The 24,287-nt window shown below is 45.6% G+C and overlaps 1 protein-coding gene across 1 annotated transcript in view; it reads left to right on the top strand.

Annotated features, from left to right (window-relative positions):
• Positions 1-2,752: 2,752 nt before the first annotated feature.
• Positions 2,753-24,287, top strand: part of SLIT3 (slit guidance ligand 3) — a 584,433-nt gene continuing 562,898 nt past the window's right edge. Inside the window, exon 1 of the mRNA XM_040630315.1 lies at positions 2,753-2,964. Coding sequence (XP_040486249.1) covers positions 2,768-2,964 — 197 coding nt within the window. The 5' untranslated portion in view covers positions 2,753-2,767. The remainder of the gene's footprint in view (positions 2,965-24,287) is intronic.

Raw genomic sequence — 24,287 nt, forward strand, 5'->3', positions numbered from 1 at the left:
ATACTAGGAAACTGGGTTCAACAAACCTTAAACCAGTTTCCTTACTGCAGGGCTTCTCAAAATCTTAGATATGCTCATTGGTGATGCAAATCTCTAACAGTGGCGAAAGTGAGCATTTCTCACCCTATTTTTGCACAAAACCCCCCCTCCCCCACTTTCTTGAAGAAATATGTAGAATTAGTAGTCGTCAGAACGCATTTGCAGAACAGCTGGATCCGGTGATTTTCAAGGTTGTTCCAGCCTCACTCCCTGATTCCGTATGGCCCGTGTCATGTGTACCTCCTCTTTCTTCGGAATGATTGACTCCCAGGCTCTGTTCTAAAGTGTTCTCCCAAGGAAAAGCAAGCACACTTGAATGCCTGTGAAGTTACTTAAAGATCTAGTCAGGCTCAGGAAATTTCCCATCAGCTTAAATGGAAAACATAGTCCCTGCCCCCACCCCCACCCTCACACTGTGCTCAGAGCGCAGACCCAGGCCCAGCCTAAAGGGATTGCAAGACATGCTGTAGCGTGCATTTGGGAAAACAAAGAAAACTCTACTCTTTTCTGCTCCAGACAGTCTGAGACGCTTTTGTGCCCTTGGGTCTTTGCCCAGTTCTCTCATCTGCCTCAGTACTGGTACTAAATTGGTTCAAGGTTTGGAGGAAAGTTTCAGAGGAAAGGATGTTTAGAGTTCTTAAAAGCTGAAGTCACCCTATGGACCAGAGCATAGACTCTCTATGGCCACCAGAGGGCGCTGACAACAGCATCGGTTGAGAAAGCTGCTCCCAAGAATAACAGCAGTAAATTACACCTAATGTGTTTATGAATGATGGAGGGACTGAAGCGTGTGTGACTGTGTATGTATGTGTACACGTACGTGCAATTGGGTGCCTGGAGCTATGATTTCTAAAATATGTTAAGTAGAATAAAATAAAATCTGCACCTTTACTATAAATTCACAGGATATCGTCAAGTCGTTGAAAATGTCCTTCAAGGAAAATGAGGTAGAAGGAATTAGAATAGCGTTTATATGAAAGAAAAGAGCTCTCAGTGGCATAATTATTATTGTGGTATGTGTGATTTTGCGTGGTGTGAGAGTATGCATGTACACATGTGTGTATACAATTGAGTGTGTATATGGGTGTGTGTGTGAGCCTGAGTATAAGCATGTGTGCACAAGTGTGTGCGTGCGCGTGCACGCGTGCGTGCACGCCCATGTTCAGGGCCCATTTAGATTTTTCCAGTGTGAGCAGACCTCAAGGAATTCTGGGCACTACTTCCTCCAGTTCCTGCCCTCTCCCTCCAAACAAACAAACAAAATCATTCCTACAAGTATTTATGGAGCCTCTAACACACGCGCTCCTCCCCACCAGCATCTGGAAAAGCTCAGAACTGGCCAATTTAGAGCGCTATGGAAGAATGAAGGCTCTGGGGGCAGAAGGGATGTCTCACATGGGAATGACTGTTTTGCAAAAACACTTTCTCTTCTTTGATGCTCCAAACAACCCAGTGAGGTGGTCCTAGACAGAGCTCTGTCCCCTTCCTTTGAGGAAACCGAGGTTCAGATCTGACACGATTGGCCCAGAGTCACCTAGTCAGGAAGCAGAAGCTGACTATGAACAGGCATTGTCAATCCAGGGGTCCCAGTCCCTGCCATCACTACTTTTAGCGGGACAGCCGGCATTGGGTCTAGGCAAAGCAGGACAGGCCTCCGTGTAGGGTTTGCCAGCAGCGACTTGAACAACACGGACAAACATTTTATGTGACACGTGTGACTGTGAAATGCGTTAGTATCAATGCAATGCAATAGGTCCTTTAGGAAGAAGTTGTGGATCTTTGCCAATATGAGCTAGGATCTTTGAGGATCTTTGTAGATGAGTGAAGGACACAGCTTCGATGGGCTGTGGTGTAAAGTGAGTGAATGTGAATGCTGTGGTTTGGGGTACCTAGAAGCTGTGCGGCCTCGGGCAAGTTACTTTACTTCTCTGAGCTTTGTTTCATCTATAAAATGGGGTACTCAGATGCCCCCTTTCGGGACGGTGTTGGAACCCAAGGAAGGAATAGGAGCAGAGTGCCTAGCTCAGTGCCAGAATAAAGAAAAAAATGCCACCAGCCTGATTAATCCTTGGCTCCTTAAGAGTGAATGGGTCTCAATTCTGGGGCCCTGCTGGCCGAGCCCCTTTCCTTTCCTCTCCCTCATCTCCTGCCTCCTCCCCTCCGGGCTCTCGGTCGCTCCAGCAAAGTTCCCAACTTAGTCGACATGACGTGCAGCGCAGCCAATGGGAGGCGGAGCTGGCGTTTTTGGGGGGGCGGTAGGGGTGGGCCCCGCGTCTCCGGTGTCTGCCCTGCTCAGTGAATGGAGAGAGCGAGCGCCGGCCAGCTCACCCGGCCGCCCCGTGCCCCAGCCGCCGCCGCGAGCTCAACCCCAAGTCGGACCTCCTCAGGCGCCCTGCCCCACTGCGCTCGCCTCCAGGTCTTCGACCCGGCCCACGCCCCGGGCCGCGGGCCAGTGGGCCCAGGAGGCTCTCGGTACCTGGGCACTCCGAGCGATGCGCAGCGGGGCACCTCCAGCCCCGCGGATGGAGCTGCTGCTGCTACCGCCGCCGCCGCCCGGCGCGCCCCGCTCCGCCCGCGCCCCGTGCGCCTGAGCGCCGAGCTCGCTCCTCCTCCGCGCCAACTCCGCCGCCCGCTCCCCAGGCCGCTTGGGCTCCGCGCGCGCTTCCCTGGGCTCCACGCGTCTTGCCCCGCCGAGGCAGCCTACTCTGGGCGCGCGCCCCTGAACACCATGGCCCCCGGGCGGACAGGGGCCGGCGCCGCCGTGCGCGCCCGCCTGGCGCTGGCCTTGGCGCTGGCGAGCGTCCTGAGCGGGCCCCCAGCCGCCGCCTGCCCCACCAAGTGTACCTGCTCCGCCGCCAGCGTGGACTGCCACGGGCTGGGCCTCCGGGCGGTTCCCCGGGGCATACCCCGCAACGCCGAGCGCCTGTGAGTACCCCCGCCCCGCCCAACCCGGGCCACCCACCTGGGTCCATAGTGGGGCCCCCAGGCACCAGATCTTTCCTTTCCCCTTGGCCGCACTGGATGCAGTCTCTGCTGTCACCCTCTCCCGGGTCAGATCCTTCATTCCCTGAGTTGGGGTCTCTGGCGTTGGGCAGGTCTAGGGAGAGAGTTCTTGAAGCCCACTGCGATGGTCAAAGAGCGGTGCTTCTCCAGGGGTGAAGGCTCCAGACCCAGGGCCCGGTGACAGCTTCCAGCAGAACGCTGGCAGGAAGCTAGGGGAGGAAAGAACACTGCAGCCAGTGAGGTCTTAGGGTGAGGGCAAAGGGTCCGCGCACATTTAAGAGGGGGTCGAAGGAGAAAGCTGAAAGGTGATGGGGCGTAAGGGCACGGAGACTGGAGAGGGCCGAGACTGTGACCAGCTTGGAGATCAGAAAGGGCCACTTTCTGGCTGCCCTTGCGAGCGAAGTTGAGAGTGTGCGTGAAGGTCTAACTTCTGAGGAACCAAACGAATTCAGAGTGGGTGCTTGCAAAACCCGCCCTGCCTGGAGCGCAGCCTCGCAGATGCCAAGTTGCAGCCGGGGTGAATTTTTTATGGCTCGGTTATAAATGCCTCCCCAAACGGGCCGGAGAATGGAAATGCTGACAGCCTTTTAAATGAGACCGAGCGCTATAATCTTACAAACCGCACTCAGCCTCGGATCCTGGGTTTGGCAGCGAGAGGAGAGGCGTTTGGAGAGTGGGGTGGATTGACCCTCGTTTTAACCCCAATTGTGCAACCAAATATTTACTTTTCATATGTCAACGTTTTGGAAACATTTATCATTTTGATCCTCGGACCAAATTCAAAACTTGGACTCCGAGGGTGGGCTCTTCCCAGCCCGCAGTTGGGGAGTAAGGAAAGAGGGGAAAATGGTGGAGGGGGTTGGAACTGGCCTGGGAACGCAGCCCAGAAGTGGGTGAGGGCTTGCTCGAGTGTAATAGACTTCTCCTCCTCCTTGTCTTGCTTTCCCTCTGTCTCCCTTGCCCTCGCATCTTAGGGGTGGGTGCATTGGGTCTTCCATTCTGCCCTCTTGACTTGAGGCTGGAAGAGAGTGGCATGAGACTGAATTGTCCTACAGTGTGTTATTCCTGTTGATCACCTTCTGTCACCCCACTTCTTTTCCTCCAACTCTATGTGTCCCTGGGCAGAGACTCAGTAGAACTGCCTTCCTTTTTCCTGGAGCTTTCCTGTGGCTCAAAACAAATTTTTTTTTTTCAAGTGCATTCATTATTCTGTGTGGCCGTGCAATTCTAGAGCCTTGGAGCTGAACCTTCATTAACATATGTAGAAAAGGAGGCTCAGACGTTTGAAAAGACTTGCCCAAGGTAATGCAGCAAGTTAATGGCAATAAAGGGGCCACAATCCAGGTGTCCACAGCTTATTTCAGACCTTGCGTTTTACAATACTAGTTCAAAATGTGTTGTAGTGGTATTTTTGGATATCTACCACTCTGCTAGCCATCTTTGGAACAAGGGTCAGTTTGGGCCAAGATCTGTAAATAGATGGTCCGGGGAGGGTTCTGGCTGGGCTTGGATCTTAGAATAGGCTCCTCTTGCTGCTGCTTCAGGTGTACTCTGCCAACATTCAGCTTGCTATGACATTAGCACTCCTGCTTGGAGTCTTGAGACTACCTCTCCTCCATCCTCAAAATCATGGTACATGTTTGGGAAACCAAGGGGAGTGGGCCCTTCTCCTGTGGGCGTGTAGGAAGTCTTCAAAAGCTGCAGGCACAGCACTGCAGACAATATGCCACCCACCCACCTTCCCCAGGAGACCCAGGCAGGCAGCTTGGAGCTATTCATGTGCTCTACAACTGGAGAAACTTGGTGGAGACTGAGTGCTGGGCATTCCCATGGCACTCTGCTGCTGTCATGGTCATTCGCAGGCATTGGCAGAGTGGGAAGTACTTTGGAAAATCTGAATCTCATGTACCTTGGTTCCGGTCACTGGTGCCTCTTTGGCTGGGGTGTGTGGGGTGATGCATCTACCAAGACTGGCTCCTCATTCTGGTCTTCTTCCTCCCCTGGGAGAGGGGACAGCCTTTAGAAGCAAGCTTGGTCAGGAGTGTTTCAGGGGTGGGGAGCAGTCCACCAACAGTCCTTCACCACCTTTCATCCTCTGTCAGTTAACTCAGATGGAACATTTGAGTTCTGCAAACTCTTGGGGGGATATTTGGCATTTCTAAGCTATGGGAAGGATTTTTTAGGGAGGAATTTCTCATTCATTCCTTTCTTCATTCATTCAACAAACATTTCTTGAACCTCTACTGCATTCCAGTAACTGTATATAAAATCATTGCATATACAGAAGACAACCAGCAGTTCAACTTACAGAATGTAAGCAGAGGACAGAAGAAGGAAACTTCCTTTAGTGAGCCTTTGAAACTACCCAGGACTCGTTTCTTCACGGGACGGATGGTCTGTCAGCATTGGCATCACACGCTCGGGACCTTCCTAAAATCTAGTTCTCTGATCTCTAATGTTTATGTTGTGTTTTATAACAAAGGAGAAGCATTTTCTCCCTTTTCCATTCCTGCTACTTGACCTCCCAGAGAGGCTTTTCTGTGGGAGTGTGTGTGCACGCATGTGTGTGTGTGTGTGTGTGTGTGTCTGTGATTATTCCTCTGGGGGTTTTTTACTTCTGAAGCCTCATCTGCTCATGCTACCCCTTAAGGAAAGTCTGCATGGGAATAATGTGGTCACCATTTGGACTTTGATTCAGGCCTGGAATGGGGCTTGTTATATTGTTCATAATTAAGCTGGTATCAGAGTTGGGGGTCTGTGTTCCAGCTTCTTCTCCATAATGTCAGCACATTACACAGAAAGAGAAACTCTCTGTCGTTTATAAACTACTGACAATTTTTTTCCCTCAATGAGGAGGTGACACCCACAAGAAAGCTAAATAAACGCAGGGGAGAATTCAGTGTAATTTATTATCCGTGCAGCAAAGATAGAGGACAAGAGGAGAGGAAGTGAATGGTGGTGCCTGAAACAAAACATTTACCATGGAGCACAGAGTAAACAGATGCGCATTTACCCTTCTGAGTACAAAAGGAGCCCACAGATGTAATTCTTCTCCAACCACAATCTCAGCCTGGAAAAAGAGGAGACAGATGAAAACGAACTCTCACAAGGGGCCCCTTCTCCCCATGCTGCCTAAAGGCAGGCAGAGGCCTACTTCTCACCCGCGGCGAGGTGGTGGCCTGAACAGCGGAGTGGGGCAAGAGTGGACATCTTTGGTTTTTCGCTTGGCTCTGGAACATGCTGGAGACTGCTGTATTTAAATAAACATTTCCTGTTTGTGAAGGAAAACGGGCGAAAGGCTGAAACGTGAGAATGTGGTAACTTAATTTTCTCCATCACTCCAGATGATGGCAAGCTTTGCCGGTGGTTGGGTCCAATAAAAACCGACACCGTGTCACAGGCTTTCCCTCACTTGACCACAGAGGTCTCCAGGTCAAGTGGGAGACTTTCCAAGATGCTCCACAGCCAAGCCCTGCATCCTGGTACTCCTAGCCTCAGAGCCAGCCCAGCGGACTAGGGGCAGTTTGGTGAATCACGGGGCCTCTCTGAGCCACCCACAGTTATGTGACCTTTTAGAGAAGCACAGTGCTCTCCTGGTGAACCTATGGGTTGGACATGAGCAGTAAAGCGCACCTGCCTCCAGTATGCTGTGCAAGTGGCCAGATGGCTTTGCCTTTCTGGGCCTCCTTTTCCTGACAGTAGAATTCTAGTGTACTCCTAATGGTTTTCACCATATGGTCCTCCCCCCAGTGCGTGACACATAGTAGGTTTTCAACTGGTATGTGTTGACTGAGTAAGTCTCAAAAATACAAGTTTTTCTTTAGCTTTTACAAGTGAAAGTTGGGTGATTATGGTTTTGCATCTTTTACGTATGGCCAAGGGAGTCTTACTATTAACCTATTACGTGAGTTGTTAAGGGTTTCTAAAATTTGGCTTTCATGAACTAAAATTATTGCCTTACTAGAGTTACCAAGGACTCCTAATGAGTGATCCACTCTGGAGTCTGGTTGCCAGGCGTTGCTTAGCAACCTTGCAAAAACTCCTACTGTGCACATGCCCATGAAAAGAGCTAGAAATCCCCAACACTTCAACTGTCGGCCTTTCTAATCAGGAACTCATCAGCATCATCCTGCGCTCTCTGTGGTTTTTGATTGCTGCTCTTCTTGTATTAATTGATGTATTTGTAGGATCATTATTAAGTTTTGCTTTTGTGCATCATCTGGGTCTTGTATATTTCTGCATTTTTGCATTTTGATTGTTATTTTGTTTCTCTCCAGTTCTGTTTGTTGTCACTGAGTTCTTCCTCCCCTGGAAAGTGAGAATGGTAGATCTGAGAGCCATGGGATCTTTTGCATGGACTAAGTGGGCTGTGGCAAGGTTTCAGAACCACGTGCCTACTGGTTCAGGCTGCAGGCTCTGCAGACAGAGGGCTCTGGGTTGAATTCTGGCTCTGTTACAACTTTGCTGTTGCACCCTGGGCGAATTACTCCACTCCTCTGGGCTGTAGTCTATTTAATTCTTTTGTACCGTATTTCCACAGCTGTAATAGAGGGATGATAATCACACTGGCCCTGTGGGCATGCTGTGAATGTGGCACCAGACAAACCATGTAATGCACTCAGCACAGTGCCCAGCACTTTGATTCTCCAGCTACCATTTCTTACCTGTAAAGTGTGTGTCATAAGTGTTCCTCTTGGGGAGAAGCAAATAAAATAATGAACAGGAAGTGCTTAATACAGTACCTGGCACTTAGGCCTCCACCAACTATTAATAGAGGTGACCATGGCTGTTAACTTCTATTTCTTCATCAGGCCCCATCCAGCTGCAGAGTTTGAGGTGCCCACTCTAAATGTGCCCTATCAAGGCAAGCTCCTCGCCTGCACGTACGCTGTGCCCAGCACATTCATGCCTGATCCCCTCCCTCTCCTCTCCAGCTAAGCCCAGGTTGGCCTCCGTTCCATAAAAAGGGGATTACGGTTGAAGTGGTTTATATCTTTTCCATGGGCGTGCTGCTTTGTGGTATATTTAAATAAGGAATGCATTTTATTTATTTATTTTTGGGGGTTGAATTTTCACGGGGGAATTTTTGGCCCTGACTTTTTTTTTTTTTTGACTTCCCGTGTCTGCCTCTGTTACTGCTTTTACTTGAAACAGCTGTATTTACTAGTGTGCTCCACCCTCATTATGTAAGGTGGTCTTAACCCTTTTTAGAATTGCTGAAAAGGAAAAAACGAGGCATGGAGTCTTTTCCAGAGAGCTTTTCTGGACCATTACTAATTCCTGATAAGATAGATGCAAAGGGTACCCTGCTAGGGTGCATGGTGTTGAGTTTCAAGGCTCTCCATTATTTGTCATTCTCCAGCCTTAAATTTAAATCAACCTTGCCCAGGTGGGAAGCGCTCGTAATGGGAATCTTCTGCTTCTCTGTTCTGAAGACCCGGATTCTGTTTTGTGAGTACTGCTGTTGCTGGTCTGCCAAACGCTGTCCTCTCCTTCCCACTCACTGGGGTCTTTGTAGTTCTGTGGCGAGCACTATATTTGATATACCATTCCCTGGGAAACATTCATCAGGAGTATGTAATTAAAAGTCCTCAATAGTGAGTGGATAGGGAGGTGAGAAAAGTAACAACCTTTGGGTAAAGGCATAGACTTCAGAACCAGATGGGGTCACTCCTGGTCTTACCAGCTGGGTGACCTCAGTTTTCTCATTTGTAAAGTGGGAATAATAAAATTACGCCCTTCATAGGATGCTGTGAGTATAGAATTTACTCACATGGACTGCCCGGATCACAGTGCATCCTCCATAAGTATTCTAGTACTGTTATCATCATAATTCTTACTGACTATAGCCCTCCTTCCAGAGCAAGCTCAAGACAAGGCCTGACTGAAACAATATAGATCTTTAGGGCTGAAAGGGTTCCTCTAGTTAGGTTTCCAACCATGTGCAGATTGGTCTTCCACCAACATAATTTTGGAGAGAGTGGCCATTCTCCTTTGCTGGATTATGTCTAGTGGGGAGGAACTCAGTTCTTCCTAAAGCAATTTATTCCATTTTAGAAAACAGTTTTAACAAGAAAATTTTCTTTGCCTGGGGGTTGAACTTATCTCCCCCTGACTGTTGTTACACAGAGCAAATATAATCCTTCTTCCAAATGGTAGGATTTCAAAAATGTTACTGCTGTCGTGTTTCTCACTACCCACTTATCTTAGTCTTCTTCTTTCTTCCATAAATTTTTATAATTGCCTCAGCTATTCTCTGTGTGTTAGACTCTGAGACAGACCCTCTTCCCGTTCCTAGTTATCTTCCTCCAAATAGGTTCCAGTCTTCTTTGCTTGTCTTAGTTAGAATGAATCCTTCCACTCCCTTGCTATCTTGACTTCTATCAACATCCCAAGGCATTTTCACTTCAGACAGCCACACCCCTGGATTGGCTCATTTCCACCAGGCTGTTCATTGCATCCCCAGTGTCTCCCAGCCCTCCCTGCTGTTGATCCTATTTTCTCCATCCCAGATTTGTGCAGTTGACTTTTTGGACTCTAAGTGCAACACTTTGCATTATCCTAATTAAATTTTGGCAAATAGTTTAATTTCATCCGCTTTTCAGCAACATTTTCTATTTTGATTCTCTCACGTAGCGTGTTACCACTCCTCCCCCCACTTCCTCTGCGGGGTTCCTGAGCTTGCCCTATGGATCTTTATCCAGGTTGTCAATATAATCAGCAGAGTCCTTTCTGCTTGTTTAAAGCCTTTCTATGGCTGGGGTGTGGATTACATGAGTATATTGTCCTGTTCTTTCTGGCTGGGATGGATAGAAATGTTGAGGTCTTGTTGGCCTGTAGCATCTTCTTTCCCTGGGGTTCTGTCGTTCATATTTTCTCTGGAATGATTTCCTATTAATGCTTAATTCCTCTGTTTGTTGAATATTTTCTAAAGTCTTGGTTTCTCATTGGATTTTCCTTTGTGACTTGAGCTCCCTCCCTGTCCTATTAGGCTGGTGCCGGCGCCCCACCAGTATGGGACGGGACAGGTGTGATGTGTGTGCATGTGTATGTGCACGTTTTCTCCTGTGAAGTATTGCAGCCGGAGAAATCGGGCTCTTCTGTCAGCAGCAGAGCTCCGCCGAGAAGCCTCACTCTTGCAAAGCGGTTTCCTTTAACGTCTTGGGTGCCCATTGGCACAGAGCGCATTTGCTTGAGTAGTGCTGGGAATGAATGTGATGGAGAATGAGGCATAGAGGTGCACTGGCTCTCCCCAAATTTCTAAATAATGATAATGATAATGACAACAACAATCACTGCCACCACAACAGCTGCTGTTTATTAAGTCCCTCATTGTGCCTGGCACTGCTCTCACACTTTCTTTACACATTTTCTCTCATTTAATTTAATAATCATGCAAGGCAGGAACTCATCCTGTCCTCATTTTGCAGGTAAGGAAACTAAGAGAGGTGAAGTAACTTTCCCAGATTGGAGCAGTAGAGTCAGGGCTCATTCAGGCAGACTGGTCTCAGGTCTGTGCCCTCCCACCGATCATGTCATTCCTCAACAAGCCTTCAAAGTCAGCCCCCTTTCTTGTCTTCCAAACCCAATTCTCAAATGAGGAGGAGGGAAGAAGGAAAGAAATGAGTCCCAGTTGAACCAGTGAGCACCCGTTTGATGCAAGGCATGCCAAGAGGATGCCAGTGCTGCATTCTGGATCGTTGGTGGTAGAGTCATCATGTCCAGTTTGGGGAAGTAGGCGGCATTCAGATTGGAGCTTGAAGGATGACTAGGTTCCCATAGGGAATAACGGAAATGTGGTAGAGATTCGCAGAAGTTCGTGGTTACATTGAACAAAAGAGAGCCTGAGCCCAATTTAAAATGAATAGAAACTGTACTTAAAGAAGTTTCATCTAACAAGGGCGTTTAGAGAAGAATCCATTAGGTCAAGTCTAAGGAAAAGTTTCACCATGGTTATGTGGCTGATGCTTTTATTTTGGATTTGAGGAGACAGACCCTCTAAGAAGAATTCTGACAAGACTCCTTGACCAGTATTTTCCCCTATAAGCGTTTGCTTAAATTTTTGCAGGGATTGTCTTCCTTTCCAGTTAGATGTAGCACTTGACTTCTCTCAGCCATGATCTCTGGGCTCCCCCACCCTGAGATCGGGTGCTGGTACAACAGGACACGTATAAGATGCATCCCGGCTGGAGTAAATATGACTTCACTTTTCACAGACTTATCACTGCTTGTGTGGGCTTAGACTCCTCTTGTCCAAAACACCAGTCTGGGCTCTCGACCCCTGACTCGTTCTGCACTTTGGCAGTAGTGTGGATTGTGGTTCCTGAAATTCAGCCAGCACATTTAACCACCCACCTTGACTCCCTCTTGAGTTTTTCGGCCTCTCTAGTTCCTGTAGTTCCTGTCTGCTACCTGGTATACCCATTCCTTGCTCCCCTGCACTCTAAAATTAGTGTATGCCCTGTCTCAGGCTGGTCTACAGGGTGTGGGGTCCACAGTCCTCTTCTAATCTGAGGTATGTGGGCTTAACCGTGGACCTGTGTATTGTGTGCATCTCTCCTTGAACTTGAGCTGCTCCTGGCCCCTGTCTTGACCCTTCCAGCTTGGCTTCTTGCCTTCTCACCCTTCCCTACCCTCCATGTAGCTCTCCATAGCCTCACCACTGAATTCAGACATTCACCACCTAAGCCTTGGGTCGTGGAATTGGATTTCAGGAGGTTCTTTGTGGCCTGGACCTTCAGTGGAGACTGGAGATTCCCAGCTTGAGGTTGTGTCCTGGAAACAACCTCAGACTTCCTTTTCATGGCCACCTGAAGCCTTTTAGGATGCCCCGGGTGAAGTGTAGAGATGCTCAGGGCTGGACTCTGTGAATGATAAATTACTTACACCATGCTGCCGAGTTCCCTGCAACCCAAACAGAGAACAGAGCAGATTTTTCTGCGATTGAAAAGCTCAGCAATGATGATTTCACTGAAGAGATGTCCTTTTCAGAAATGTGGTGCAGAAGTTTCTGGCCTATCTAGGCACTTTGCTGATATTCTTTCTTCTCCTCCCCATCTCTGCCCAGCTCTAGAATGTAGGTAGATAAGTGTTTTATATATGGGGTTTCTTTTTTTTTCTTTTTTTAAATTTAAATTAAATTAGCCAACATATAGCACATCATTAGGTTTTATATGTAGTGTTTCATAATTCATCAGTTGTGTATAACACCCAGTGCTCCTGGGTGATGGGCATTAAGGAGGATATGCAATATATATGGGGTTTCTAACTGATATTAATGAGAAACCAATGGAGAGTACAATTTGATGTAACCTTAAATGAGTAAAAAGACCAAGTCCAAATCCTGGTTTCCATCACCACCACCCCCTTTTTCTTTTAACTGTGGGACCTTGTACAAGTATCTTTCTGAGTCTCAGTTTTCTCATCTGTAACCTTTAGAATGGTAGGACTAACCCTTCTCCCGTGCAGCTGATGCAAGGTTTATATGAGATCAGATGTCTGTAGATGCCTCCTAAATTTAGTGCTCTGTGAATACCTTAATGAGTCCACCCACGGTATCTGATTTTAACCACTAAATCCTGTATCTGAAAGATGATCAGCGTGCATTTTCAGAAGAAACTCAATGAGTTCAAAGTCACCCATGAGTTCAGACTCTTGCTAGGCTTTCCTTTTCACTTCTTAGGTGCATCTTTTACAAATGCAAATAAAGCGTCTCACCAGCCAAGTCAGCAACCCAACCAGGGGGAGTTTAGAGGACTTTTTGCCTGAGTAATTAAGAAATGGCAGTTTCCAAGAAAGTAGAACCACATAAGGAGCTGTTTGAAGAATGGAGATATTTAAAGGAGCTATTTATTGAGTGCCTACTGTGTGCCAGGACAAGGATGAATAAAGCAAGCAAAATGTCCTCATAACTAGAATAGCTCAAAATAATATGGAATGCAGTCTGGGCTGTTGTTCCCCACCAAATGACTGAGAAGGCAAAGGCCACCATGCTAGGTTCAGAGAGCATGGGATGGCAGGGGGAGATGATAGAACAATAAGGGAGGCGACACCAAGCCCTCAGGAACCGCTGATGAAAGCGAGTCCCACTCATCCCTTTTAGTGGATACAAATATGCAGAAAAACTCACACGTCATAAAAAAAAAAATAGTACAAGTAGAATTAAAAAAACTCATGGGGAAAATATTAATCTGAGAACAATTGTATCCGAGAAAGCATTCAAGTATGCCTCTGCAGCTAGCTGGCAAACAGCACAAGTTCTGCATTTTATTAGAGCCCTAACTCTGTGTAGAACACTGACCTTATTTGAGAAGCATTTCATAAACACTGACACACAGCTCAGCAGCATTTGAGGCCATGAAGAGATACAGGGCCTCCTCTGGCCAGCCAGCTTCCCCTCCTGGGCACTTGCGGCTGTAATTAGACCACTGGACACTGTATCCCCATGGTGTTAATTCCTTTTCTTCTCTCTTAGGTTTAAGAAGCAGGTAGGGATTTTCCCAGGGGAAAATGAAACAGAGGGCTTTGTACTGAAATGTGCTCTTTGTGCAGGTTTACCTGGGAATGGGGTGGGCTATGTGCAAGACTAAGTTTTGAGGGGAAGGGTCCGAGAACTTTGATTTGGCCCAGTTTCTTGTTGGAGATCCCATCTTGTGCCTGGGACCTGGTGATGTGTATGTGTATAGGAGGGTGGTTCTCAGGCAGCATTTTCACCTGGACCTTTGGAATGAAGACCTGTGGCTTGCAGTAGCCCTAAGAAATGTGTGCACCACATCTCCTCCTACTAGAAGCTGGCAGTTTTCTTTCCATCTGCTGCCAGCTGAAAAGTCCTGAATTTCTGCCATGGAACTCGGTTCTGTCCCTCCCTCCTCTCATTTCCTTCCCTAACCAAGAGATTTTTAAGCTTTTGAGGTATCTCTGGAGATCATCTGGTCTACCCCTTCCCCGCTGATCCAACCCACCTGCACAGATAAATGTCTTAGAGAAGTCATAGGAGGTGACTTCAGCTTTGTGGTGGGAGCTGCCCTCCTGAGAAGTTTGCCTTCTCTCGTTTCAGCCTTGCTCACAGCATTGGTCCTGAATAAAGATCTCTCCACCTTAGGAAGCCTCTGCCAATTTGGGAAGCTAGGGAGACAGAAGAGGGACCAAATCTAGTAAGAAAAAACGAAACAAAACAAACCCCCCCCCCAAAAAAAACAAAAACAAAAACAAAACAAAACAAAAAGGAATAATGTGGAGCCAGAGGGGAGGGGCACAAAATGGGTGACTTGGGATAGCAGGTTATATCCTTAAGACCCTAAGCACCAAGGTAGCTTGTTAGAGTCTAGAAACGGAAGAGCTTGGATAGGAAAACTGCAAGGGAAGGAGCGCTGGGAACCAGGCCTGGAGCAGGAATCCAAAATGGGAAGGCCAATTACTTCATGGGAGTTTTTAATGAGTCTAGTGCCCCCCCTCCTAATTACTTCATACCACAAGATGGTAACCAATCTGCTCTGTTTACTCTGTTTAGGCGTACATTTTAATACTTTCTGAAACATTTCCCATAAGCTTCCTCCTGCCATGTGCCCTCCTTGTATGTTCTAGAAATTTTGCAAAGACCTAAATCTCCTCTGCGTTCTTTCCTGACTGGAGCTGCATGCTGATTCAAGCCATATTCAGCCAGGAAGCTCTCTTCCCGTCTTTAAAACAAGAAACATCTCCTTCTGAGAAGACTGCACTACAGTTTTCTTTGTCTGTGTTGCTAACGAACAAAGAGGCCCCATTGCAAAACAGCATTTCACGAGCAGAGCGGGGCTGATAGCACCTCTTGCCAAATGTGACTGTGTGTAGTTGTGTGTGGGGGAAAACAGCTTTGTCAAGAGGAGAGCCGAGGGAGGCAGCTCTGGGGAATTTTTAGCAACTGCAGCATGGTGTAGTGGAAAGAATGCTTGCATGGGAATTTGGAGACCTGGCTGTACCTCTGACACACTGTGTGACCTCGGACAAGTCACTTGACCTCTCTGGGCCTCAGTTTCCTCATCTTTAAAGGGGATGAAGGGAATAGGCTGGATGATCTCCAAGGATCCTTTCAGCCCTATACATCCTCACTTCTGGGGGCTGGGATTTGAGTTTTAGACCTGAGCCAACATCCAACCAACCCAAGGGACTTTCTACAGGCAATAGAATGGCCAGGACAGCTGCTTCAGGGAGTGGCTGGTCCTTGATTAAGGCTCAAATAATTAGCTCAGCTCCACAGTTAGCCTTCTGAAATTAAGAAAGAAAAAGATGTTTAGTTTCAAAAATAGCAGTTGGTGTTTCTTAAAACTGATTGGCTTTGGGCTTTGTAGACTTGATGCACAGACATAATTTCCCTTCCTCTATAGCAAAGGGGTGTAAAGTTATCGATAATGGAGTTGGTGTGACCTGGGCTCAAATGCCATAGCTAGCTAGGTAATCTTGGGCATGTTCTTTAATAGTTAGCTGTTTCATGGGAAACAGAGGACAGTGCCTAACCTTAAATAGCCACTCAAAAAGCCATTATTCAGGTTACTTACCCGAAAACTTAGGGTTGTGAAGCAACACCCATTTCATTGGTTGTTGCCCTGTGCTTCTTTGAGTCAGGATTGGGACATAGCTCAAATGGGATGGCTTGTCTCTGCTTCTTAATGTCCGAGGGATCAGCTTCACAGTGTGGGAATGATTGAGGGAAGGCTTGAATGTCTGGGTCCTAGAATCATCTGCAGGCTGTTCACTCACACATCTGGCAAATAGGCTGGGTTGACTTAAAGGCTGGTCTTGGCTGGGATTGTTGACCAGATCCCCTACATGTGACCTCTCTATGTGGCCTGAGCTTGCTTGCATCATGGTGACCTTCAAGTGTTCTAACTTCTCACGTGGAGGCTCAGAGCTCCAAAAACAGTGTACCAGTAAGCAATAGAGAGGTGCATGACTTTTTAGGAATGAGGCTTAGAAGCAAAAAAGTCTTCCTTCTGTTGTATTTTATGGTTCTAAGCAGCACAAGTTAGCCAGGATTCAAGGGTGAGGATCACGTCTCAAAAGAAGTCCCAAAGAATTTGTGGCCATTGCTGCCGTGTTTTAAAGCCTCTGTAGCCATATAATTCTCACTGTTGTTTTCTATACTGTGTAACTAATCTCTTAACTAGATAAAAAGCTTCTTGAGGGCAAAAGCTATACATTTCCCAAAGGGGCTTAGTACAATGTTTGTGAACATAAAACTAAGTCAACACATTTTAAAAAATCAAATGACTTGAGTAGGCAGGAGATTTAGTGGAAAGACCCTGAGCCAAAGAGAGTTGGGTTCAAACATCTGTGTTTAAAAATGAGTACTTTGGCAAATTACTCATCTTTTTAGACTCAACTTTCTTCCCCCTCGCCCCACCCCGCCCCACCATGGAGACACTAATACCTACCTCAAGGATTGTTGGAAGAATTAGGGATAACATAGGCAAAATGGCCAACGCGTAGTTAGTTGATGCTGATGAACATCGTGAAGCTTTGTGGCACTGTGACAAGCCCACAGATGCTCAAGGTGACAGACAGGTTTCAAATCTCATCGCTTACTGTGTGACCACAGAGAAGTCCTTCCATCTCTTTGATGGGTAAAATGGATGTAATAGTATATACATTTTAGGTTTATTGTAAGGATGATTAATACATTATGTAAAGCTTCTAGCTCAGTCCCTGACACATAGTAGGGACTTAATACCCTAGTACCTGTACACTGAACAGCTACACTTAAAATTGCTCTTCTTTTTTCATATATTGATTCATCCATGAATTGATGCATTGAACAATTATTTATTTAATGCTTATAACTCATAATAGATTCATTTCTCAAGTCCGTGCATGCTAGATCTGGGAAGATCTGTTCATGGATGGGGAACTGGCCCTTCAGCAAGGAGCTCACGATTGCAGGCCAGCTGCTTGGGACAGGGTTCTTTTTGAACACAGGTGCAGTTGAGTTTTAATTGCCTCTGTTGACTCTTGACCCCAGAATGCCCCCTGGCTTCCTTCAGTTGCAACCATTTTGCTCAGACAACCACGTGTGGCCTCTCCTCTTCAGGTCTGTCTTCTCCTTTACTGCCATGTAACTGCAGCAACATGCAAGCTCTTCGTGTCTGTTTTTGTTACGGTCTTTTAAAATAAAATTGTTTTCCTAGTTCAAATGTGTCAGACTGTACCAGTCTTGTCTGTGTGGTGCCAACCAGGACACCCAGTTTAATTTTTCCAGGTAGTTCCTGGGACGTTAGGCTCTGTTAGGAGCCATTGACTAGGAGCTCCTCCCTTTCTTCCTGAAGATCTCCCAAAAGCCCCAATCTTAGGCTTTTTTTTTTTTTAAACAAGTCCAGATAATCTGATAAAATAAATTGTCCTTGTCCTTTAGAAAAATACATAAATTCACAATATTTTGCAAATGATTCTGAGGCCATTCATGGCCACCTCCCCAGGTGGTGGATTTCTTCTGAATGACTGTTTCATGGGCTCCTGGTCTTCTGCTCAGTTCTACTTGCGGATCATAGTGCACCTGTGAGACTTAGGTCTTCCTGCTTTTCCAAGTCCTACACTTCCTCCATCATGATAGACATGTGCTGTGTTTGGCTACTGAGGATTCAGTCTTCCTTCCTAGCCAAGTATCATCTTCTGTACCCACAGGATACAGTTGGGCAGGTTTGTCATCAGGGGCCTTACTCTACCCTGGTCAGGAGAGGAGCTCATGCCCCAAAATCAGATCCACTGGGTGCTTCTACCCTGGAAATGGAATCTTGACCAAAGGGACAAAGAGATTGGACATGATGGCTTGCCATTTCAGCTAAGCACTTGTGCAACAACCAGAAATGCCAGCTTTCCTTCTGCCTTAGACCTGTTCTTAAGAATCCCTTTGAGTCCAGAAGTTCCTGATAGCCTTTTAGTGAATTCCCTTTTGCTCAAGTTCATAAACTTGCCACCAGATAACTGTGAGAAAGCCACAGACAACAAACTTCTGGGGAGAAAATGGCATAATGAAAAAGACTGTGACTGGCATTTGGAGAAAGGCAGACCCAGGTTTGAATCACAGTTTTACCATTCAACAGCTGGGTACCCTTAGGCAAGTTCATTTTTTTCTTAGGATGTCAGCATCATTGCAAAATCAGGATAATGAGTCCTGAAACCTTGATTCTCAAACTTGGCTGTGCCTTAAAATCACCTGGGGAGACCCAATGCCTGGGTCGCATCCCCAGAGATTCTATTGAATGATTTTGGGGTGCTTTCCTGGGTGTTGTGATTTTATAAAGCTCCCAGGTATTTCTAATGTGCAGTAGCATTTGAGAAAATTGACCTAAAGAGAGTCTTCAAATTTTAGAGAAGATTAAATGACATAAGTTATGTAAAACCCTTAGCATAATGGAGAGATTGATAAAAGTCATTCTTCTTTCCTTTCTTTTCTTAAGGTGAACCAGAATCACTTGCCTTTACTTCTAGCACAGTTTTCTTTGTTTGAAGTAGTCAGAGCCATGCATGACAAGCAAGGTGCAATATAACCCTGCTTATTTAATACCATTTGAGGTGAAGGCCAATCATAGATGTAGCCAGAATTATAGAATATACAAAAATGTGATTACCATCACATCCATGGAATAGCTAGGACGAGTTCAACAATGCTTTATGAGAGCGTTCTATGGAGTAACTGCTTTAATGAGAGATGAAATTGATTTATAATTACCATGGCAACAGCAAAATAGAGTGATGTCTTCCTGAGGGATCTGGACCAGGGCCCAAGAGATCTGCCAGATCTGTCCTGCAACTTGCTGAGTGACCTTGGCTCCGGCAGTTCATTTTTCAAGTCCTCAGTTTCCCCAGAGCCCGTTTTCCAATGGGTGCAGCTTCAACAGAATTCTTTTAGGAAATATGTTGATGTGACAGTTGTTAAGACACTGATGAAAAGATTCTATAGGAAGCAGACTGAAAGGCCTAGAGCCTCTTAGAGAAGATAATTATAGATCTTACTTCTCCCGTCTGCCATCTCCCCTCTCCCTCTACCCCACAGCCTCTGCCATATCTTACCATGTAGGAACCTATCCAAACCTCTATCTTTATAAAGTGCTTTCTATAGAGAGGGTGCAAAGGGGAACTTCCATTTTAGCCCAGGGTTTCTCTACCTAAGTACTATTGATATTTGTGGCTGGGTATTTTTGGTTGTGGGGAGCTGCCCTGTTCATCTTTAGATATTTAGCAGCATCCCTGACCTCTACCCACTAGACACCAGTCTCAGCCCTTCTCTAGTCTGACAGCCAAAAGATGTCTCCAGACATTGCCAACTATCCCTTGAGGGACAAAACCATTTCTGATTGAGAACCACTCCTCTGGCCCAGTCACAGTGAAGTGGGTATAAATTAACAAAGCAGCATAAATGTTGTGAATGCACAGTGGTTCATCTCCATAGTGCCCTCCCAGATTTTCTCAAATGCCAGTGAGCCAGACAGCTATCAGTAATCCTTACATCTGTTGTTACAGATGGGGGTTCTGAGTTACAGAAAAGTTAATAGCAATTATAATAACCACTGGCTACCATTTATTGAGTGTTTATTATGTGTTATGTGCATGGCTAAGTGCTTTATATATTACATTGTCTCAATTAATAGTTATATTGACAGAGTTCACAAACAGTGACCAGTAGGCCAAATCAAGCCTTCCAGTGTGTTGTACTTGGCTCACATGGTATTGGCTCATATAATTTGGTCTTTTTAGTGAGAGTTTCTTGCCAACATTTTAAGGTTGGGTGAATTCATATAAAAATCTACCTCTAGCTTCTTTTTTAAAAAAATTTGTAAACATGGGGACGCCTGGGTGGCTCAGTCAGTTAGTTAAGCGTCTGCCTTAGGCTCAGGTCATGATCCCAGAGTCCTGGGATCGAGTCCCACATCAGACTCCTTGCTCAGAGGGGAGCCTGCTTCTCCCTCTGCCTGCCGCTCCCCCTGCTTGTGCTCATGCTCTCTCTTTCTCTCTGACAAATAAATAAAATCTTTAAAAAAAATTGTAAAAAAAATTGGTAAACATGGCAATAGAGGGGGTCAACTTGGCTCAATGGCAGTAATTGGCTGGCTTTTAGATGAAGCATGTCTCCATTGCACCACAGTCCCCACCATTCCTTGTTGTAACTCCAACTGTATGTTAGATGCCATTTGGCCTCATGTTATTTTCCTTTTGCTTAACCCCAACTTCCCTCATTGATATCCTCTGCCTGGTTTCTCTGGGTTGTTGTATTTGTGGCTTCCTTCCTTACCTCTACACTGTGTTGTATATATTACTATTCCCATTTTAAAGATGGGAATACTGAAGCTCAACCAAAGGAAAGTTCTTGTCCAAATTCACACAACAAATAAGCTAGGAGAGAAATCTGAGCCTCCCACCTCACCAGCATAGCCTTTTCTGCCATCACAGAGTAGCTGTTGGTAGAGTCTCCCTGCTTCCTGGGATTCTGCAGCCAGATCTTCTGCATCTTGAGGTTTCCTTGGAGAACCGAGTCTTACTGTCCTTTTGCTCACCAGGAAACCACATATCACCAGCATACGAAGAGTGTCCAAGCTACGTTTCCCCTGTGTCTGTGCCACTCTTTGGTCTGTGTCCAAGGGCTGCTGCACACACTCCCACATAGCTGAGGGGCCAGCTGGTGTGTGTGCTTCTGCCTAAGATGAGGCTGCTTGCCTGCGGGGAGGCTGTGATTGCTTTAGGAAATTAAGTGGGAGTGATTAATTAGGAAATGTACTGAGAACTCTGGAAAGAAATAGCTGAAAAAGAAAAAAAAAATTGGAACTCTAAATACAGAATGCTTCTGGCCACATGGCTAAGGATACTGTGTTCAGTGGAACTGAAGGCATTTGATCCTGTTATTTCTGCTGCTGCTGCTGCTTCTGCTTTGATATGCCCCCCTTGCACAAGGATGCTGGAAGGAACCACAGAATCAGCTGTCTCAACCTCTTTTCACCAAATGGCAGTGAGAGCTGAGAGAGACCACCAGAGGAAGCTGGCAGCTTCTAAGGAACAGCAAAGGCTTGAGACTCAGAAAGACCCAATGTATAATCCTGGGCAGATCTCTGAGCCTCCGGCTTCACACTGTGAAACCAAGGTAGCATTAACCATTGCCAAGGTTTGTTGCAAAGAATTAGTGAACAAAAGCATGTACAATGACTGCTTAAAGTAATATGTGCCAGGCACTCTTCTAGCACATTGCTATATTTTCTTACGTTTTTACAACAGTTCTATGAGGTTGGTACTATTATTAGCTCATTTTATAGATGAAGAACAAAGGCACTAAGAGGATACATTATTTACTCAATGTCCCATAGCTAGTAAGTGGCAGAGCCAAGTTTCCCATGCAGTCTGAGTCAAGAATCCACCTTAACCACTAAGCATTCTGCCACATATACATATTATATAATGTATAGGTGACATTGTATAATCAATATAATAGGGCATTTATGTGTGATATAACTTATTGCACATAAAATAATTAATATATAAGTAATTAATATATAATGTGCTATATTAGGTGGAACCCTATGGAATTGCCATTCCTGTTACTCGAAAAGGTTAAATAATAGTAATTTTGTAGAGTTTATCCTAACAAATGATATATGTCACAGAAATTTTTCCTTCTCTCACCTTCAGCAAATTCCTAACTTTGAACCTCAGTTTCCCCCTCCATAAAATGGAGCTAATATTCCAAACACATGGGGCTGCTATATAGTATCAGTCAAACCATGTGTGGAGAGCATCTAGTACCATGCTCAAGAAATAAGATCCGTCGTTTTTTCCCAGTCACACCCATGGCTCCTCACACACCTGCAGGGCCCTGCTATGTAATAGTCCTTCTTTCACTCCCAGTAGTTTGGCTTTGGCTTGAGGGTGTCCATGTCCAATAAAACTTTTAAGTTATAGGCAAAGTATTAGGCTCGGGGGCTATTTTTCATTCCATGGACTTTGATATTTTCAATATGCTTCAGTCTAATATAAAGCTTCCTGTCAGGCCAAGCTGAATGTGTTGCCTTCCACTCACTTAAGAATTATGATGCTGCCAGCATGAAATACCACCCTGCCTAGCCTCATGGCTCATTCCTTCTGTGTTTTCCCTTGGGTTCACATGGTGAAGCCCCCCGCTGTTCTTACCGAATTTCTGTCAGTCAGTCTTCTCTTTGGAAACTCTACTCCGCTTGAGTCCCATCTGCAGGTTTTACGAAAGTTCTTTCTGATCTCTTGGGGTGTGTGGGCTTTGTGTCTTTGCAGGAGAGCCACGTGGTGATGGCCCCACTCCCTCCCCAATCCCTTTGCCAAAATGAAGAAAAAAGACTGAGTCCTCATCTCAAATCCTGGCTGTGCACCTGGACGGGTGTTCTGAGTCTTTCCATTCAGCCTGGAGGATCATTAGGAGACTGATGAGTCTGCCCTCATCCCAGAGCCCTTCTGCTTCGCAGGGGTCTTGGAGACTGGAGGAAGTAGCTGGGGTGGGAGGTAGTTCGGTCTGTGCACTAACACTAGAGTAACATCACATTGTGTCGGGCACTGTGCTAAGTGCTTCTTACTGTTTCATTAAATCCTCACAAGACTAGGATTAGGGCCAAATTGAGGCAAGAAAGGATTTATAGTTTGCCCATGGTCACACGTGTGACAAACAGTAGAGCTGAAATTCAGGCTTGACCCATAGCTTTGGTTTCTTAACCACCACACTCTATAGCTTTTAGTCTTCTTTATTTTTGAGCTTCTACCAAGTGGGCTTCCTTGATTCTAAAGCAGTTAAGTTTTACTGATCCCTAGGTGTGGAAACAAATGCGGAAAGATGGTACAGATGGTCCTTGAATTAAAGCCCTGAGATACTTGTGATCCCAGTTGCTGCCTGGATCTCTTTTTGTGGAGCTGTGCTTCCTTGTGCAAGTTTGACATCCTGTCAGCAGGAGACTCAGGAAGGAGATGTATGGGATGTCAAGTCTATGGGAGTGACACAGTACTGTAAACAGGAGAGCCCGTTCATTCATTCGGCAAAGCTGTACTCCGTGAACTGAAGTGCACCTGTGATACTTTGGTGACCGAGCCATTTCTTATCTCCTCAGTTTGCTCTTACAGAAAACACCCACACCGCACCTCCTATGTTGGTTGTAATCAAAACAACAAAACAAAGACCAAAAATGCAGCAAGTGACAAGTGTTGGAGAGAATGTAGAAAAATTAAAATACAATGTAGAATGGTTTCTGTGAAAAGCAGTGTGGCTGTTCCTCAAAAAGTTAAACATAGAATTACTATATGATCCTGCAAGTCCACTAAATTTACACTCAAAAGAACTGAAGGGGTGGGGGGGACTCAAACAAAAATTTATGCCACTATTCATTGCACCATTATTCACAATAGCCAAGAAGTAGAAACAACCCAGGTGTCCATCAACAGATGAATGAATAAGCAAACGTAATATATGCATACAATGGAATGTTAATCAGCCTTCAAAAGACATGGAGAGTTCTGACACATGTTACAACAAGGATGAACCTTGAAAATATTATGTGAAGCAAAATAAGCTAGACACAAAAGGACCAATATTGCATGTCACTTACATGAAATATCCAGAATAGGCAAATTCATAGACACAGAAAATAGATTAGAGGTTATCATGATCTGAGAGTGGGGTGGGGTGGGGTATAGGAAGTTAATGCTTAATGGGTATAGAGTTTCTGTTTGGGTGATGAAAAAAATTCAGAAATAGTGGTTATGGTTGTACAATATTGTGAATGTACTTAATACCACTGAACTATGTACTTAAAAATAGTTACAGTTAGAAAGGATGAATATCTACCATTTACATCGACATGGATGGAACTAGAGGGTACTATGCTAAGTGAAATAAGTCAGTCAGAGAAACACAATTATCACATATGGTTTCACTCATATGTGGAACATAAGAAATAGCACAGAGGATCACAGGGGAAGGGAGGGAAAACTGAATGGGAAGAAATCAGAGAGGGAGACAAACCATGAGAGACTTTGACTCCAGGAAACAGAGGGTTGAGAAAGAGAGGTGGGGGGGATGGGGTTACTGGGTGATGGGAATTAATGAGGGTACATGGTCAGATGAGCAATAGGTGTTATATTCAACTAATGAATCATTGAACATTGTATCAAAAACTAATGACGTACTATACCTTGGCTAGTTGAATTTAAATAAAAATAGTTAAAATTATAAATTTTATGCTATATATATTTTACCACAATATAATAGAAAACAA

Source organism: Ursus maritimus, unplaced genomic scaffold, assembly GCF_017311325.1.
Source record: "Ursus maritimus isolate PB19 unplaced genomic scaffold, ASM1731132v1 scaffold_15, whole genome shotgun sequence".
Taxonomy (NCBI): Eukaryota; Metazoa; Chordata; class Mammalia; order Carnivora; family Ursidae; genus Ursus; species Ursus maritimus.